Source organism: Polistes dominula, unplaced genomic scaffold (assembly GCF_049000335.1).
Source record: "Polistes dominula isolate Pdom_NZ unplaced genomic scaffold, Pdom_raw_medaka contig_33, whole genome shotgun sequence".
In the NCBI taxonomy this organism is placed as follows: domain Eukaryota; kingdom Metazoa; phylum Arthropoda; class Insecta; order Hymenoptera; family Vespidae; genus Polistes; species Polistes dominula.
Window position 1 is genome coordinate 4783251 of NW_028300998.1, and position 18792 is coordinate 4802042.

General features: G+C 38.1%; 1 protein-coding gene and 1 long non-coding RNA gene across 2 annotated transcripts in view; both read left to right on the top strand.

Moving 5' to 3' along the window:
* The first annotated feature begins 12 nt into the window (after nucleotides 1–12).
* On the top strand, nucleotides 13–2034 carry LOC149032242 (uncharacterized). The gene is made up of 2 exons (XR_016176922.1): nucleotides 13–343; nucleotides 1764–2034. It is a non-coding gene; the product is annotated as an uncharacterized LOC149032242 (long non-coding RNA).
* Nucleotides 2035–2841: 807 nt separating this feature from the next.
* The window catches only part of Mid1 (calcium-permeable channel component Mid1), a 53978-nt gene continuing 38027 nt past the window's right edge, over nucleotides 2842–18792 (top strand). The window contains 1 exon segment of the mRNA XM_089173525.1: nucleotides 2842–6142. Within this exon segment, the coding sequence (XP_089029651.1) occupies nucleotides 3398–6142 (2745 nt within the window). The 5' untranslated portion in view covers nucleotides 2842–3397.

The following is an 18792-nucleotide window of genomic DNA, read 5'->3' on the forward strand; positions in this document are numbered from 1 at the left end:
CGAGAAGTAAGGGTAAAAAGAGAAAGAAAGAGAGAGGGAGAGAAGCGCATGTGCGCTTGCGGGAGACAGAGAGACGGGCCGCGAGAGAACGAAGGTGTTCCGAAGTTTTCGACGTCTCTCCAACTCGGGACTTGTCGGATACTCTCGTTAGATGATACGCGTGCAGTGCCTGCTGCGGCTACGAGCTCAGTGTTTCTCGTGTGTCACGCGCTCGGAACCACCTCTCTCTCTTTTGTTGGTGTTATCTCTCTTTGTTGTGTACATATTATACATACATACGCATATATATAGTATATGTATATACACGCGTCTGTATATAATACGTACATAGAAATATCCAAATGTAATTGAACGTCTATTAAGCACTACATACGTGCGTGCGTGCGCTTTGTGTGGATGTAGGTGCATGTGCAGGGGTGCGCGCGCGTGAGATAAATTGTCCCGTGCCGCGATAGTCCTCTTGGTGCCTATCGTTCTCCTCTGCGTGTCTATTACCCACAGTCCAAATGTATTTTTCTACAAGTTTCAGTTTCCTTGCACTGTTTTAGTCGATAAAACGATAAGGAAGGAACGTACTTGTTTGCGAACGGAAGAATACATTTTGACAGAAAGATAAGACAGGGGGTGTCTCAATATTCGTCTGGTTTTCACTCGTTCTCTTACTTTTTTTTCTTTCCCTATCTCTCTTTCTCTTTCTTTTTCTCTCTTCTACACATAGAGATATATTTGATTAGAATGTGAAAAGTGGATTCGCCGTGGTTCCTCTTAAACGTCGCGGACGCACCCTCCTTTTCTCCTTTCTCCCTCCTCCAGCGCATCGACCAACCCCTTTGACCAATTTCTTCCACCTGCTTTCTACGTCACCGACGTCATCGTGGTTCCCTTTTTAAATATAACAAAATGTGTAGGAGATTCTTTTGTTGTCCCCATCCCTTTAAATGGCGTGTCCAGAATTGACAGCACGTTACCGTGGCCATCACCAGTGTCGCCTTTGCCGTCGTCGTTGTCAATGTCGATGACGTCTACTTGGTTGAGAAAACAGACCCTTTTAAAACATGCTGTTTAGTTGAGCAAGTGATTAAACCATTCCAAAAGTCAGACGAAATGATCAAGAGAGATAGGGAAAGAGTCTTGTGCGTGAATAGTGTGTATGAGTGAGTGAGCGAGCAAACGAGTGAGCGAGGAAGCGACCAAACGGGCAAGCGAGATAGAGAGAGAAAAGTAGGACGAACGAGGCTGCGAGGGTTTCTAGTTCCTGGAACGACCGTTCCCATTCTGGGTGCGCGGAGAAGCGGAGGAGTTAAGGAGGAACGATCGAGCAGGGACCGTCTCTTCGTCCGTTCCTCGTGACAGCCGATTCGAGCCGCGTGTTTAGTCGTCTTATTATTTCCGGGGAAATAAAGCAATTACCGTATTATATTGTGATTATTAAATTTACCTATGATCCTTACTCGACGGTACTATCGAAAGTTCGTTTTCCTGCAAAAATCGAGCTTTTTAAGGGTTGCTCAGCAAGTGGAAAAGAGACGTGCGCGCGCGCCCGCGCGCATCTTCGTGCGTGCTATCACGATCCGGGTGTAGTATAGCGCGAGTGCAAGTGAAGTGCGCCCTAACCTTACTTTCTTTTTTCTTTTTCTTTTTTATTTCTCTCCTTTCCCCTTGCCTATCCGTCCTTCTTCTATTTTTTTTTATTTTCTCGACCTAAAAAGGAGACGCGATCGGCGCCTATTTTTCAATGTATATTCCTTTTTTCATTGTTGTAGCTGTAAAAGGAACGACGTATTTGTGTGTTGGGTAAAAAAAGATTAGGTGGTCGGTATAAGTGTGATAACTGTGGTCAAAGAAGAATCAATCGAGGGAGGAGGATAGTAGTACGTAGTGTGTAAGAATACGACAAGAAGGAAGAAAAGCAGAAGAAGAAGAAGAAGAAGAAGAAGAAGAAGAAGTTGAGGAAATAGTTTCTCGTACGGGGGTGTGTCCATGAAGTCTCAAGAGTCGAGTTCGTTGTTAGGCTCGTTACGGTGGTGGTGGTGCTCGCAATTGTGCCGGCACCGGCCGTGATCATCGTTGACGACGAGGACGAAGACGACGAAGAGGAGAAGAAGAAGGAAGAGAGGCGGGAGGAGGAGGAGGAGGAGAGAAGCGTGCGAGTAGTCGTAGCGGAGAGGAAGAGGAGGTGTTGGTGGTGGTGGAGGCGGCGGAAGAGTTGGTGGAGCAAGAGGGGGAGGAGGAGGAGGGCGCATAGCCTCGCGTGCAGGATGCAGCATGAACCTCGGTGTCCCGTATCGGGAGCTCGCGAGCCTCGGCAGGGGGACTACGAGGACGGCGTTCGTGCGCTTTCGCCGCTCGAGAACTCCCGTCGTCAGAGTCGTCGTTGTTCGACGTTCCCCCACGCTCGACGTTCGTACGAAGAGACTCGGTCGACCCGGTGGCACGTTCACGCGAGCGAACAGCTACAGGGAGAAAAGGAAGAGAAGAAGAAGGACGGGAAGTCGGAGGAGAAGGAAGTGGAGAAGAAAGAAGACGAGAAAAGTGGTGCTTCGAGGACGACGATCTCGGTGTTTGGCCAGGTGGCGTGCCAGAAGGAAGAGACGAAAGGGGTTATCGAGAAACGACGACGTATCATCATCCACGATCATCCTGCCTTCTTCCCGCCTTTATCAGCCTTACAAGAATCAGTCGTCGTTTTCATCACGACAATTGCTGCCGCGGCACTCGCGATTACCACGAGTTCGATCGTTACCGTGTTGGTGGTGGTATTCGGCAGTGCCGTTCCTACCGCAGCTATCGTCCTTCCTATTTACCGACGAAGAGACTCGCGGCTGTTGGCCCAGGGGAACTTCTAAAGGCCCCGCTAACCCGGACCGTTCGAACGAGTCTTCGAAGCTGGCTAACGGCACCGGGATACTTTCGAGCGGGGCTGAGAGCACCGTTGACCAAAGGGAAGGAGAGAGAAGAAGTAGAAGAAGCTGGAGCACGAGCAGGAGTAGAAAGAGTACTAGAAATACGCTTAGCTCGTTTACTTTCGGTGGCGAGGCCGGTGGCGAGGTCGGTGGCGAGCTCGGCGGCAGCGGAAGGACGCAGCTTAGCCGCGGGAGAAGAAGCGGGCTTAGGCCTTGGTGGCAGCGATGCGGGGCCCCCTGCAGCAAGGAACACGCGACCCCAGCACGGATTGTCCGCGCGAGTTCGCCACAACTCCTTCCTCTTATCATCATTTGTATCGTTATCGCCTACGTTATCGCCTCGTTTACCTTCTCGCTCCATCGCCGATCCTCGTTTCGATCGGTGGACGGAGGAAAGGAAGGAGGACTCTTTTGGAAGCATCATCGGGGAGTTTCAGCAACGACGAGAACGACGTGGAGAACGCGGGGACATTAGAGTCCCCGATCTCGTGTCCATGCGGCTCGACTCGCCCGGACTCACGGGACCACCCACGACGACGAGAGGAAAGAGGAAGAGGAAGAAGAAGAAGGCGAAGGAGGAGGACGACGAGGAGTCCCGCCTCGTCTATCGTTGTTGCTCTTTCTTTCGTCGGATCACTACCTCTAAACAAGAACGACGTGGCAACGTCTTTACCGTTGAACGCCAACGTCAACGACATTATCGGCATCTGCATCATCGCCGACAACAACAACAGCAACAACAACATCAACAACAGCAACAACAACAACAACAACAACAACAACAACAACAACAACAGCAACAACAACAACAACAACAGCAACAACAACAACAACAACAACAACAACAACAACAACAACAACAACAACAGCAACAGCAACAGCAACAACAACAACAACAACAACGACGACGACGTCGTCGGCGTCGAAGACAGCAGCTGCACGGAGAACACGAGGATGGACCAGCAGCTAGAAACGCCACTGCCTTTCGCGCCTCTCGCCACCCTCCTTTCCGCAGTGTGGTGCGCGCGCGTTATCACGCGGTCACACCGACCTTGGAAGCCGAGCAGGGAGAACACCGAGCGGATCGGCTCTCAGCGACGCGACCACAACGACGACGGTGGGCTGCTGCTCCTACCTCCCAATCGAGAAAGAAAAGGGAACTCGCTGGACAACGTAGAAGATCATCTATTTTCAACGATCGAATCTTCTTGCCTGGTTACACCGTCGAACGATTCTCGGTACGTTCTTATCCCCCATCAAATGGATTCACAAACAGTGCGATCTTTCTCACGGGTACTTCTTCTTCTATCGATGTGCTTGCTAACACTGCCCTTAACGACGACGACGACGATGACGAGGAAAAAGTGGAGAATTTATCGTCGTGCCGACGGCCGTCGATTGACGCATTCGTCGAACCCTCATCGACGACTGAGGACGATGCTACGCGATGTAATTCGTGGACTATCAAAAATAGTGAAAACGGAATCGGAACTGATGACACAACTGTCGTCAATCGCGTTGCATCGGCTCATTTATCAAACGCTAACGAGAATAGAAAGTTTGCCAGTTATCGTTCCAGCGATCTTCAACAAGAAAAAGATCGGAGCGATAGCTTCGAAGAAAGAGGAAAAGTCGTCGTCGACGACGTTGACTTCGAGCCTGAAAGAAAAAGAAGAAAAAGAGAAGGAACTCAAGAAAACAACGAGTATCATATTGGATTATCACAACCAACGCATAGTCAGGGAGAACGAAACTGGTCGAACGAATCCAATTCGACTCTCAGAATCGTCCTCGAGGAGGATAATTCGAGAATCACGGCTGACCGACGTAAGTTGCAACAACGTCAGCAACAACAACATCACCAACAGCATCAGCACCAACAACACCACCACCACCATCACCACCATCACCACCATCACCATCACCATTACCACCACCACCACCACCAACATCTGTCTCGTCGCGGCAAGAATTACGGACTCCTCTTTCTCCTGTACTTCCTGACGTGGCCGGTGTTCTGCTCGAACGAACCAATATCCAACATCCGTTCAAGCCAACATCCTTCTTCGACTGGCTTTGGACAAAAGACGGCTGCCCTTGGTAGCGGTGAAAATCTTATACGGGAACGAAACGATAACGATAGAAGTAGTAGTAACAACAGGCACAACCATCACCACCAACACCACAGTAACACTAACAGTAACAGCAACAACAACAATAACAACAACAACAACAATAACAATAACAATAACGACAACAGTAACAGTAACAATAACAACAACAACAATAATAACAATAACAACAATAATAATAATAATAATAACATTAATAAAATGGGACCGAGAGGCTCACCGTTGTCCTCATCGTCCGATAACGCGATGCAACGATTTGCTCAAAGCGACGAGGATAACCAACGTCGTTATCGTCGAGAGGCAGACTCGAAGGCTCAACAAATGGAAATGGAAGAGTTTTATCAGGATCAGCAGGCTACCCCTGACGCGCATCCTTACAACAAATATACTTGGGAGGTGAACCGGATAAACCCTTGGTTGTCGGCTTGCGATCTGGCTGGTCCAGCGCCGGCCGATCTTCAGGGTAGTTGTGGTCCACCGGAGGTTCCAGAGATGTCTCCAGATGCCTGCGCGTCAGAATTGAAAGAAAACGGGCCTGAAGCTATTTTCGACGAAGTTATCAATAAATTACAAGCCAACTTAAGAGCAAGGAAGAAATTTATAATTGGTGTTGCGCGGACAAACGATCGTCACAGCGAAGCGAAGGAATTAGCGAAAGAAAGGAAAAAGAACAACGAGGACAATGTCGACGAGGATGGCTACGAGGTAGAGCGCGATCGAGCCAAGCCCGATGATGGTAAGCGGGCGGTTCCGGAACAGTGCCTTTTTTATCTCGAGGAGTCGCACATAAGAGACATCTGTCGGGACGATTTCGGCCGGGCCAGTCCGCGAAGTTTTTTAACCCCAAGGGAGAATCGATATTGGTTCATGAGTGGGTTGCGTCTGCGGCATTGCTGCGAATTCGTGGCGGTCAACGCCCTGGCGCCTGGTAAGGGAGGCCCGCTCGAGAACGTGCTAAATGGCGGCCCGAAATGCGTCCAAGCTTTGGACAAACTGTTGAAGGTCGACGCGCTCGCCTCCGAATTACACTGCGTGTTCAAGAAAGCCCTGGGGCGCTACGACTGTGCCCAGCAGTACTCGGTCATTTACAACTGCACCGATTGCGAGGTAACAACTTTTTCTTCTCTACTTTTCATTATTCTTTTATATATTTTCTTAGAATAAGTAAAAATTTAGCTTTTCTGAGAATCCCTATGGGAATGAATATGTTTTCGTCTTTAACTTCTTTCTGTACTTTAACGAGTCTGATACGTGATGAATATTTTGGCCCAAACATGTATATCACGAGCCAGGCTCGCAATAAACAGATAGTCGGATTTGATCAACAAACCTTGAGGCAACCCTACGCTTAGGCCCGAATTTCGTTGAGCTAAATGGCATGGGTAGGGGGGTTAAACTAACTTTTCTACATTTCTATAGATCTACAAGATCTACAAGAATCATGAAATTTCAAGATTCTGGATGGAGTATACATATTTGATTTTCTCTATGTTGCTAAATCTAGAAAATGGCAGGGACTCTTCCAATGAAAAGTTTGGATCCATCTTTCTTTCTCTCTTTTTTTATTTCTTTATCTTAAAGTTTGTAAATCTTTCAAGGAGGTTTTGCTCCCATTTGGTTTACCCCTAATTTATAATGATCACGTCTACCCATGCCGAATCTAATTTCCACGCAGATTGTAAGTCATCAGTATGTCCTGGAAAGTGGCACTTCGTCGGCAAATGAATTAACGAACGGCTGTTTCATGTTTAACTGATAAAGACCAGCTTATAAATTGCTCTCCCGGAGTAGCTCATTCAACGAATGTCAGAACTATTTCCAATTACGCTATATCGACACGTCCGCTTTGCAGTTCGCTTTTCATACACGTAACAGCATAGTATTGTCGACATTAGCGATTGACTTTGGACACGAGAGATACGCACTTGCATACGCGAAAGTTCTTTATTAATAGTTCGAATTTTCATTGATTTAGTTATCTTTCTTCTTTTTTTGTCGGTTCTCGTTTGTTTCGTTGTTACGTAATTATTATAGGACCATCTTGTTGAATAATCCACAATATTGACATTTATTTTTTTTCTATACTTTCGACTATTACGTGTACCGATTAAAAATACACTTTTCGTTGTCACTAAAAGATAATTTTGACCTACAATGATTCTCATTAAAAATAAAGTCAATTTTTTGTAGAGAAACATCATTGGTTCTACTATATCGAAACCATCCATTGCATTATATATTTCAAGGAATACAAAAGTCCACGTAGAATATCGTGGATTCTAATATACGAATAGCTGGTAACCTTTTCGATATCTCCCAAATAAAACAGCAATATAGTGTAGAAAATATGACAAAGATCAAATCGAGATTCCTTTATCTTTTTCATCCACATGTCCTCCATTTTTGAAGGATCCTTCGTTCGAGAAAGTCGACTTGGTCCATTCTTAGCAAAGTAGATCGACTTCTTTTTCTACCTTTTTCTATCTCTCTAAAGTGAATCGTCTCGGAGAAGTTTAAATTTGAACTAGAGATTGAAATAAGTAGGTAGAATCCGTGAGTAAGTTCTCGCATTAGGCTCACAATCAGACATGAACGTGAACGGTAGGGAGTTGCTCAATATCGATTTAAGTGTATTATTATCTTCGACTTATTGCCATTTATTTTATTATCATTATTTTTCTCGTATCTTTTTCGATAGGTAGTTATATAGGGAGGTACTATCCCTTTAAGATATATACCTGACTCCTTGCTATATTTGTTCATCTACTCTTCTCTTATTAGCACCACATATATGCTAAATGTCTCACCTTGTTCTACGATCTTGTTAAATATAGTCCATCTATGTTCTTCTTGTTTTTTTTTTTTAATTTTTTTTATTTAATTTATCTTCGCATAAAATGAATTTACATAAATCTCATTTCAAAAAATAAAAATATATAATAGATAAAACGAATGTTTCGAATCATTCTTTGAGGAAAACTAAAATCGATTAACGACGCGTTGCACGTTGGGAAAACATTTTTATTTTTCTCTATCGTGGCTTTACGAGCGTATCAGCTTGTTCGAATCAGAGTTCCTAGGTTATCGAATTTTCGTATTCGACACAAGCGAAAGTTACGAATGAAATCGACACCCGTGTGATTCCAATCACCCTGATATGGCGTACGGCTATCATTGCGAAAATAGAACATGATTTATCATTCGTGTCTAAGGGTCTTTTAAAACAAGGCAAAATATTACTATTAGTTTTAATTTTTAACAAATCATCCTATTAAAACGTAACAAAAGAACATTAAAATTTTTCTTTTACAAATCTCGAAAATTTCTATCATCTCAAAGAAAAAAGTGTCCAAGTAATCATCGTTACCATTCATTACATTAAAACGGATTTATGGATATAATCCACGTGGTAATAATTTCAAATGAATGATAAACTTTGAACGCGCGTTTATTTATTAACGACGAAGACGATGATGAAGACGAGGACGATGAAGATGAGGTTTAAGTGTTGTGCAGGAGCTATTTATTGAGTCTCGTTGAAATTTATGCGAGATTAAGGTGCCGTCGATCGAGTTACAACGACATATCCGTTCGTTGTAATCTCGTACCTTGTGGCGTCTTAACCTTAGCCCACACCCATCCTACTACACCTACCGACCATATCATAGTTCTCTCCTGTTTCCACGAAAGGTTCTACAAGGCGACGGAAAGTCGTCCTAGTGCTGATGCAATGTAGTGAATCCAAAAAGGAGAGAAAATAGATAAAATAGATAGATAAATAAGTAGATAGATAGATATATAGATAGATAGATAGGTATATAGATAGATAGATAGATGGATAGAGAGAGAGAGGAGAGAGGAAAATAGGGTTAGGTATAAGCCAAGCTAGATAGACGTGTAAGCTAGGCTATGGCACCCTTAATTGAGATCATCTTACCACAAATAATTGCATCTATGTTCAGCTTGGCATCGGCCAACCTTTCATCTTTCTATCTATCTAATACATGAACCTATATATATATGTACACACACACACACACACAAAACACACACACAACATACATTTACACATATGATGACCCACATAAAGTGTTACGAACTGTTTCTCATCTAAACCATTAGAGATTGTCACTTAAAAGTCACTTCTCTTCCCTTTTAAATATATCGAATGAATATACTAAAATATTATCCCCACCCATCGTGTTATTTATGAATTAGATATTCTTTTCTTTTTGTTTTATTTCGAGATTACTCTAATTAGATATTTTTCTTTTTCTTTTTCTTCTTCTTCTTCTTCTTCTTCTTCTTCGGTATACTACTATTCGGTAAGATTTTGGAAATAGATTTAATAGTCGTGGTTTTGTTAAAAGCCAGTAGCACACGAAGCAGTCGTTATCTCTAATGTAGATTCAGGCGCTAATGCGAGCGATTAATCGATGGTCAAAGGAGCACAGGGCAAAGTTGGTCGGTTCATTAATCTCTGTTCTTGATCAAGCAACGTATAGACAAACGACTGTTTACATACTCACACTCTCAACGTTTGCTTGCTTCTCTTCGGTTGTCGCACAATGAAAGCAATCGTTGCATTTGATTTGGACTATCGATAACCGTGATTACACCACCCAAATTCCTCTTTGCTTTATTACAAGAATATAAGTCTAATCCAATTATTCGCTAACAATTTTTGAACATGAACTTTCAACGATTATTATTTATTTTACTACAAATTAAAAACTAAATCCCCTCGAAAATACGCAGAATTTCGATAGTTCTTTTAGCGACAAAAAATGTCGTAGAAATGTTACAAATCACAGGGAAAGTTTTTGATTGAAATAGAAAAAAGAAAAATGGAACATCTATCATCGGTAGATAAAATTAGAAAATTTATAGTAAAAATCATTTTATCAAACATACGTAGTATGTTTCGCAGTAATTCGAAAAAGATTGGTTGGAAAGTATGATCACTGTCACGTTCATCGGTGAAAATACGATTTGGAAAAAAAAAAAATAAAATAGTAGGAGAGGAGAGATAAAAAAAAGTGGAACGTAAAAAGTCGACGACAGGTTGATCATTGTAAGGACGAGGTGAAGGGGAACTAGCCGAGGGGATGAAAGTTTCATTCGTATGACTCAAACAGCTGCCGGTTGAACATCCGTGTGGACTAGCACAGTTATTGGATATGTTTTAGATCTCTTTCTCTTTCTCTCTTTCTCTCTCTCTCTCTCTCTCTCGTGTAATTTGTGACGGTGACAATTTAGCGCGTGTCCGCGGTCTTGCGGATGGTAAAACGTCATTCAATTCGGTGGAACGAACTAACGTGCGATTGCAATTAAAATACAATTTATATTTCATAATGTTCATTTAAAAGTCGGTCAACCGATCGATTTTGATCGAATTTTAAATTCTTCGTATATCTATAATATTATGGTTTTTTCGTTTCAAAATTTTCAGTTTTTTTTTCTTTTTCTCTTTCCATAATTTTAAAGAAAATAAAAAAAAAAGAGAAATCTCATAAATCTCGTGGAGAAAAGTTGAAAAAGAAAGTAGAAAAAAAAAATAAAGAAGTAAAGTTTTACGCTTAAGTTCTTCTCTATGTATATCTTTAGCATAACCAATGTAAAAACGCCTTCCAATTACGTACCTTCGTAGCGGCAAAAGGGTTCCAGTTTGCAGAAGAAACACTTCTCCTACGTTAGAGTTACGTTACCGTGGATGAGCTTGGTGCAATGACACTAGAGTAGTTAATACCCCTGCAATCTGTAGTTTTTTTTCTCTCTACCATGAGCACATATGTAATATATATATATACTCGTGTATATACCTAGACTTACACTTATACATGGAAGTTAAAATAGTAAATAATCGATTTATCGCGTCACAAATTTTGTCGATCGATTTTTCGATAAGTTATTCGTTTTTACGACTTTCATATTTTTTTCCTTAAAGTAAAGGACAAGAATTAGGTGAATTGGATAGATATATTTGTTCATAATCGATTTTTCTTGTTATGTAAGGTATCGATAACGTGTATGTAGTAGATACACGTATATATATATATATATTTATTATTGTATATAATCGATCTGTTGAATCAAATGATCGATTGTAATAGTTTTTGTTTTTAAAATAAGTAAATATTATCGATAAAATCTTTTCGTAGGGATTGGTTTATTTATTTATGTAGGCGATAACCATCCAGTCTCGCTGTTGTCCCTTTCGCGTGTCATCGAATCGCCGTCCAAGTGTCACTCGGCTTCCTGCTGCATATTAACGATGCGTATATGGAGTTGCGGCCTGTCGCACGCAGACGTCAACCACTTCTCTTCCATCCCTTCGCATCCCATCCTCCCTTAATCGACCCTGGAATTCCGCGTGCACTCTACCACGCCTCTATCTCGTATGCAAGCGTTACATACACGCTCACACATATTTTCATTTTCTTTATGACGTTTTTATATTCTCTCCTTTTAAGCAATTACAAATTATATTCTATTTCTCACTGTTTTTTCTTTTTTATCTCCTATGTAGAAAATATTTGTAAATAACTATAGTCATATTTAACATTTATTTTCTTCACATTTTATCTTTATGTTATTATTACTATTATTATTATTATATAATATTTTATTGTGTGTGAAGATTGAAACTTCGAATCCTGGATTGTACATTTTTTGTTTGTTTTCATCAAATTATTAATATAACACAGAAATAAAAATAGTTATTATTATTATTTTTAGTATCTTTTTAATATATAAGAAAGAATTTATTTCAAATATTTATATATTTAAATGTGAAATAAATATTTCGTAATAATAAACATTGTTTTGTCTCGTAAAAATAATAATTATTATCAAATTTAACGACATCAAGGTTGCATTGATATCACATTATTTAACGCAGGATACTTTTATAAAATATTCACTGAAATTATGTCAGAAATACGGTTCCTGAAAACTTCAATTGCTTCGTCCTATATAATTTTATTTTTTTTTTGTCGTAAAGAAAAAGAAAATATTCCCATCGGATTTTGGTAATCTACGATTTACACTTACTCTTAAAAATTTATTTCATCATTTATCATTTCGTACTAGCAGAAGTTCATTCCAACTTCCTCTTGCGATCACAACACGACGTGCGACGGTTCTCTTCCATTCCAAGCTACTAAGCGGCCCCGAGGGACTCGCTAATCAATTATTCACTTTCTCAGCGCTTCTTCACGTACTGTATATTCTATGCTTTCCTGAGACTATACACAGGGTGTTTAGTAACAATTTTATGGCACTTGAGGAGCACATGGAACTCATTCATCGCTAAATTGTGTTTAGACTTAAACGTCTTTGATCGAAGAAAATAAAACAATTCACTAAAAGAAAATTTTTCAATCGCTAACTTATTCAATCTTTTTTTTTACGTTTAACGTCTAATTTATCATAAGTTTTTTTAAAAATAATTCTCTCTCTCTCTATATATATGTATATATATTGACTATATATCACGTCATCACACAAATAATCTTTTATAGCCGTATCGAATTAACCTCGAACGTTGTCTCCGCCAAGTTTACCTTTAATTTATTACCTGTTCTCAATTACGGCTTGACTAACTTATCATGAATGAGATTTACGAGGGACTTTTTTAAGTGCGATATAAAAAAAAAAAGAATAAGTAAATAGAATGACGAAAGAAGGATTAGAAGCAAGAGAGAGAGAGAGAGAGAGAGAGAAAGAGAAAGAGAGAGTACCCCTACCACCTTTCATCGAACGTTATTCTTCTTCGATTTGTTTTTAAATAAGGATCACGTTATATTATTCATTCAATATTGATTAATCTCGTTGTTCAAACTTTTTTCACTTTTATTCGTTCTATTCATAAAATTGAAAAAACGGAAAAAAGTATCAACTATTTGTTTCTTTCAACGTAGACAATGATTAATTGTAAACGATTTCTAATCTCATATTCACTAGCCATGTCCAATTTGACAAATGGCTTTCTAATCACGTATTAATATCATCGATACGTAACGGCTTGCTAATTTCTAAACAAAAGCTTATCTGTGTTACCAAAATTTTAAATCTGATCATTTTTCATTTTTGTCTGCTGTCATAACAAACAAATTTCACTAATATTCTTTCATACAATTTCAATACTCAAATTAAATAACCAATAACAAAAATCTGCATATCAATTAACAACGACATTAATAATCTTTTCATTTTAGATAATCGTAAAAGAGTTCATTAAGACTCACTCAAATCATAAAAATGATGATCGGGATTGATCATGGTCACAAACTTCGATCACAAAAGCTGCGGTATCTGCGTTTGAAATAATTAACGAAATTGACGTCAAAAGAAATGAAGGGTGGAATAGTGGGGTGGACTGGGATCGGGTGAGTTTAGTGTAGGGGTTAAAGAGGGTTGGAAAGAACATCTTCGCGTTTCACGATAGCCAAGCAAAAATAGGCATCGTTGTGCCGGATGGGGCCGAGAAGAGGCCAGGGAGGGGTCGAGGAGGGTGAAATTAGGGATGGAATAAGGGGAGTGGGTGGGGTGAGTGCGACAGGTTGCAAGGCGCAATCAATAGCGAGATAGTCCTCTCTCTCTCTCTCTCTCATTCCCTCTCTCTCTCTTTCTCTCTCTGTCTATCTATCTCGTTGCTCACGGGGCTGTACTCACCACTCGACTCGTCGATATGCAGGGAAGCTCTTTATACACGTTAATCGCAAATTCATCGAAATTATTCGAGAGAATTTGAGCAGTTTTGATCGTTCGACGATTCCAAAAAAAAAAAAAAAGATAATATATCATCATTTTTCGATTAATATCCCGTTTGCATATCGGGTTATTATTATTATTATTATTTTTTTGTCATTTCGATGTACTCCGATAATTCTACGTACTTCATTATTAAACGATAGCAACGATTATTCGGTTAATTAAGTATATGTTATATGCAAATGTTATAAATACGACAAGGGAGGAAGATTGGTTTTGTGTTGACATTTATAAGATATCTCGCGTTAATTGTTAAATGATATGATTCAATTCTGAATATTTTATTATTCTAGGAAGAATAGTATAGAGACGTGTATAAATGCAGAGTACCATGTAGCTTGGTGGAACTTCTTCTTTCGCGGTGGATTCAGCAAATGAAATAAATTAAAAAAGTTGATATAAACACATGCCCGTTTGACCTCATTTCCGAGTTACAGGGAGAGTTTTATGTTGGAATAATTTTATTGAAAGATGGAAATCGTTGAACTAATTATCTATCTAATTTACAAACAGTACTCAATATCTAACATTGAACAACATATTTTAATTTTGTAAACATTTTCTCTTAATATCTCACGTATGAGTCATTAAAGAGAAAACTAGGTGTCAGATTATTGAAATACGTCGTTGTCGTCTATGAAAATGGGAAGTTTCTGTAATCAAGAAATGACAAATATACATTTAATGTGTTGAACTTGTCCAGTGTAATTGGTAATGTCTCGAAATAATTCACAAGAGAATAAAACGAGGCTTCCAGAAAATTTGAGCAATATCTGGAGAAATATTTAAAGTAAATAGAGATGGTAAGGTAATCATTGGAAAAACGTCTCCAAACTTCTGTTCGGTTGCAAGGAAGTCATTTTGAAAACACCTTTTGCCAAGGTAAACAGATACAGTGTGTTAAAGAAGAAACTCACTATAACTCGAAAACAAGGTCAAATGGGGCATATACTTATCTAGAACTTTTTTGATTATTTTCATATGCGGAATCTACCGGGAAAACAATTCAACTCTAAGTTATGGGACACCTTGCATACAAGCTTAATAATGTTACTTAACTTTTTAAAATCACATTGAATACTCGATATTTTTTGTAGAAATAAATTTGATTTGAAAGCAAACGTTTATTTGTCAAGCAGCTTTTCCACAATTAGAAGAAGAAACCACGTGATTTGGAATGAATCGACTGTCGCATACTATTCTCAAACAGTCATCAATTATTCTCGCGTCCACTCTTTTTCTATTTCTTTCTTTTTTTTTCTTTTCTTTGATTCGAGTACCGAGACAGACTTTTTCTACTTTTTATGTCACGATTCGAAGCAGGCAAGAGTCCCTACATTCTATGTCGGGTGGTTACAAGGGGTTGGGGGTTACGAAGAACGAGGGTGGATGCATCAATGGAATTCTCGAAGAAAACAAGTAGACCCATATATCGGAATTGAAAAACACCAGGGAATTCCTTTACTGACTTAACTTCGTGCATTTTGCGCTGAGGTTTCTCTTCTAGTTCTCTCCTCTTCTCTCTTTTTTTTCTCTCTTTCTCTCTCTCGTTCCATCTCCTCACATTTTATTTTTCTCTCTTTCTCTCTCTCGTTCCATCTCTCACATTTTATTTTTCTCTCTTTTCTTTTCAAAAAGTAGAAGAGGAGAAAAACTGGGCCTTCGTCCAACATATCTACTGATTTCCTATCACTGCACTTGCAGTTTATTCGATACACTTCCTACGAATTCCGATTTCGAATTCTCGTATCATATATATCACGAATAAAGGAAGGAATAGCAAATCGATACTAGAATTCAAATATATATATATACATATATATATTATTTTTAAATGAATTAATATTCCATAATTATTTCATTACAATTTTAATTGTAATTAATTGGAAACATAAGAGAAATCTTTTGTTTTGTTTTTTTTTTATTTATTTCATTCTTTTATGAAATATTATTAGAAATTTGAAATAAAAATTCAAAAGTTGTGTTAAAAAAAAAAAGAAGAAATAAAAAAAAAGAAGAATATGAGAGAAGAAGATAAGTTTTGTTCAGATAATAATTTAACTTTTATCGTTAAGCTTAGTTATCGAAAATATCGATTTCTATATCGGGAAGGAAGAAACTGAAGGTAGAATAAAATCCTTAAGGAGAGAAGTTTCATTCTGGAAATATGTTCTTCCATAATATGACTCTTGGTCGAACGTGCGGACAAGCTCCGACTCGATATTCTCGATTATTATCGGTTGAGACTTTCGAAATATCAAGAGTCGTGCAAGTGTATCCACGTTGAGTACGTGCCTGACCAATAACTGACTATACTACTGATGATCGAATAGCGCTTTCAAACCGGTTTGGGAGTTTCGATCAAAGTTACAGATGTATATAGTATAAAAAATGATCGAGATATTTCGAATGTTTGGAATGACGAACAGTTGCTTTATTTTATTTTCAATCAAATAACATTAATTAAAGGATATCGATATACATGATAAGTCACAGGAGTATTCGTATCCGTTCCCAATGTCAATTGAAAATAATCAATATTTTCTTATAATCAAATATTTTCTAATTCTTATAGACAGAAACATATTTTTTAGAATCGTCTGAATTAGAAATCGTCTGAAAGGTTTTAAAAAATACAAAGAAAGGTTTACTAAGTATTATTTACCAAAAAATGAATTATATTTTTATTATATCTTGTGTAACGTACAAATAATCTTGTGGAACTATCATTTTTATAATAAAACTTATACATCAATTTAAAAGTTTAATAATATTTAATTGTATTTTGTATATAATATTTTTAAAACTTTGCATTATAAGCAAATATCAGTTATTTAAAAATGACAGTGGATGCGACTAAGAATAATCGTGTGATTCACTGTATATAGTGAGCCAGTAGTAAGCCAATAGTAATGGTGGGATTCACGTAGAAAAACCCACACACGTCATCAATATTAAATGTATATAAATATATTATCCAATAAATATCATTTAATATCTACTGATTACTGGTATTTATAAATTTATTTCAATATGAGCAAAAATATAAATGATTTTTAGTCTGTATATTTTTCACTTTTTCATTCGTACAAATGGTTGAAATTAGAAAACTCACGCGTATATAAAATATTTCGCATAATTGATTCGTTTTAATCGAGATTGCAAAAATTTGTGGATTTCCAGAGCTCTCGTGAAGATTAAATTTATTATCTGTGTCAATAATTATAAAAAATATACTTTTTATTTAAAATATGGATGAAATTTTGGAATCGTGGAATTTATTTTTTTTTTTTTTTTTTTTTAAATAGCTGGAAATTCTGAAAAAAAAGAAAGAAAGAAAGGGAAAGGGAAAGGAAAAAAAATAAAAAATAAAAAGAGAGAGAGGAAGTAGAGAGTGAGTGAGTGAGTGAGTGAGTGAGTGAGTGATAGAGAAAAAGTTCAAATGAAAAGAAAAGATGAAAGCTCAGCGCGATATAAACTACGTTATAGATGCGATGCGATTTACGAAGATGTCCATTTTTCTCGATATCGTGTTTCGTACGGAAGTAAAGCGAAGGATCAAAGTAAAAGAAAAAAGGATGGTGCACGAATCGATTTATCTGATTGCGGGACTCCTAGAAAAGGGTTTTAGAGCGAGTAAAAATGTGATGGAGAGAGAGAGAGAGAGAGAGAGAGAGAGAGAAAGATAAAAGAGGGAAAGCGTTGTTTAGGGTTCGAACTGTAGAAAAGTGGAAATATATAACTAAAAGTCGAATACTTTTCTCTTTTTCTTTCTTTTGGTAAGTGGACTGTTGGAGAAAAGAATTGTACGAGTGTTAGAAAGGGATGGACAAATATGGGGGAGATGAAGGGATGGAGTTGGAGAGGTGAGATAGAAGTAGGCTTTCGAAAGAAGAAGAAGAAGAAGAAGAAGAAGAAGAAGAAGAAGAAAACTGCCGAAGGACTAGTTCTGTGTAGCCGAAATGTGGATCAATATCGAAAGTTCGAGGCCGTCTTCGATGTCGACGAGCCCAAAAGCGCGTCCTTTTCGTTCCTGCCACCCTCCTTTCTCGATATGGACCATCCTTTCGGAACGATATCGTTGCCTATCCCTGTTCGATCCATTTCTAATCCTTATTTAATCTTAAGAAATATCGTATATTTAATTTGCGTGTGTCTACGAGTAATAGTTTAACGATGAGTTTTATTTTGTTTATTGTTATTTAATGGAATTTTAACTATATTAATATGAATTTTGTTTTATAGGAAGTTTCAGAGAGATATTACGATATATTGTTCTTATTAGTTATACAGTTTGTAGTATGTATACTCATATTGTCCCTAGACTATTGGTCTCTAGACTATTATGGTATAGAAAATAAATGTATCGTAAATTGATATTCATTGACTACTTATAGGAAGTTTCGAATAATATTTTCTATTAGTTTATAAAATAACATATAGATTATTGTATTAATTATTTATTTTTTATATAATGCATTGAAGAAAACAACATAAAGGAGAAATAATAAAATGAAAGTAATGTGTCTAACGCAAAAGATAACGAGAGAAGATTCTAATATTTTCTAATTTAAATTTGTGTACATTATTATAAATTAATTAGATTTATATATATATATATATATGTATATATAGAAAATTTCAAATATTCTTTTTTACGATTTAGAGTATAAATTATTCTACAAAAAAATTATTTATTTTAATATACATATTAAATTTTAAGAAAAAAAGAAAACAAATAAAATAAAAGTAAAAAAGGAAGAGAGAGAGAGAGAGAGAGAGATATCGTCGGTGCGTTTATTCGAATAAACTGTTGTCGCTTTCGTCTGGAGGAAAAAAAAATCGTTAACGACAACGCAGACCTCTAGAACAGCCCCTCTCCTCATTTTCTCTCGAGCCTCTCGCTTTTAGGCTGTATACATATTCTCCGACCGAGCGATTCATTTTGCCCTCGCAATTAAATGCTCTTACCAAGGAGCACA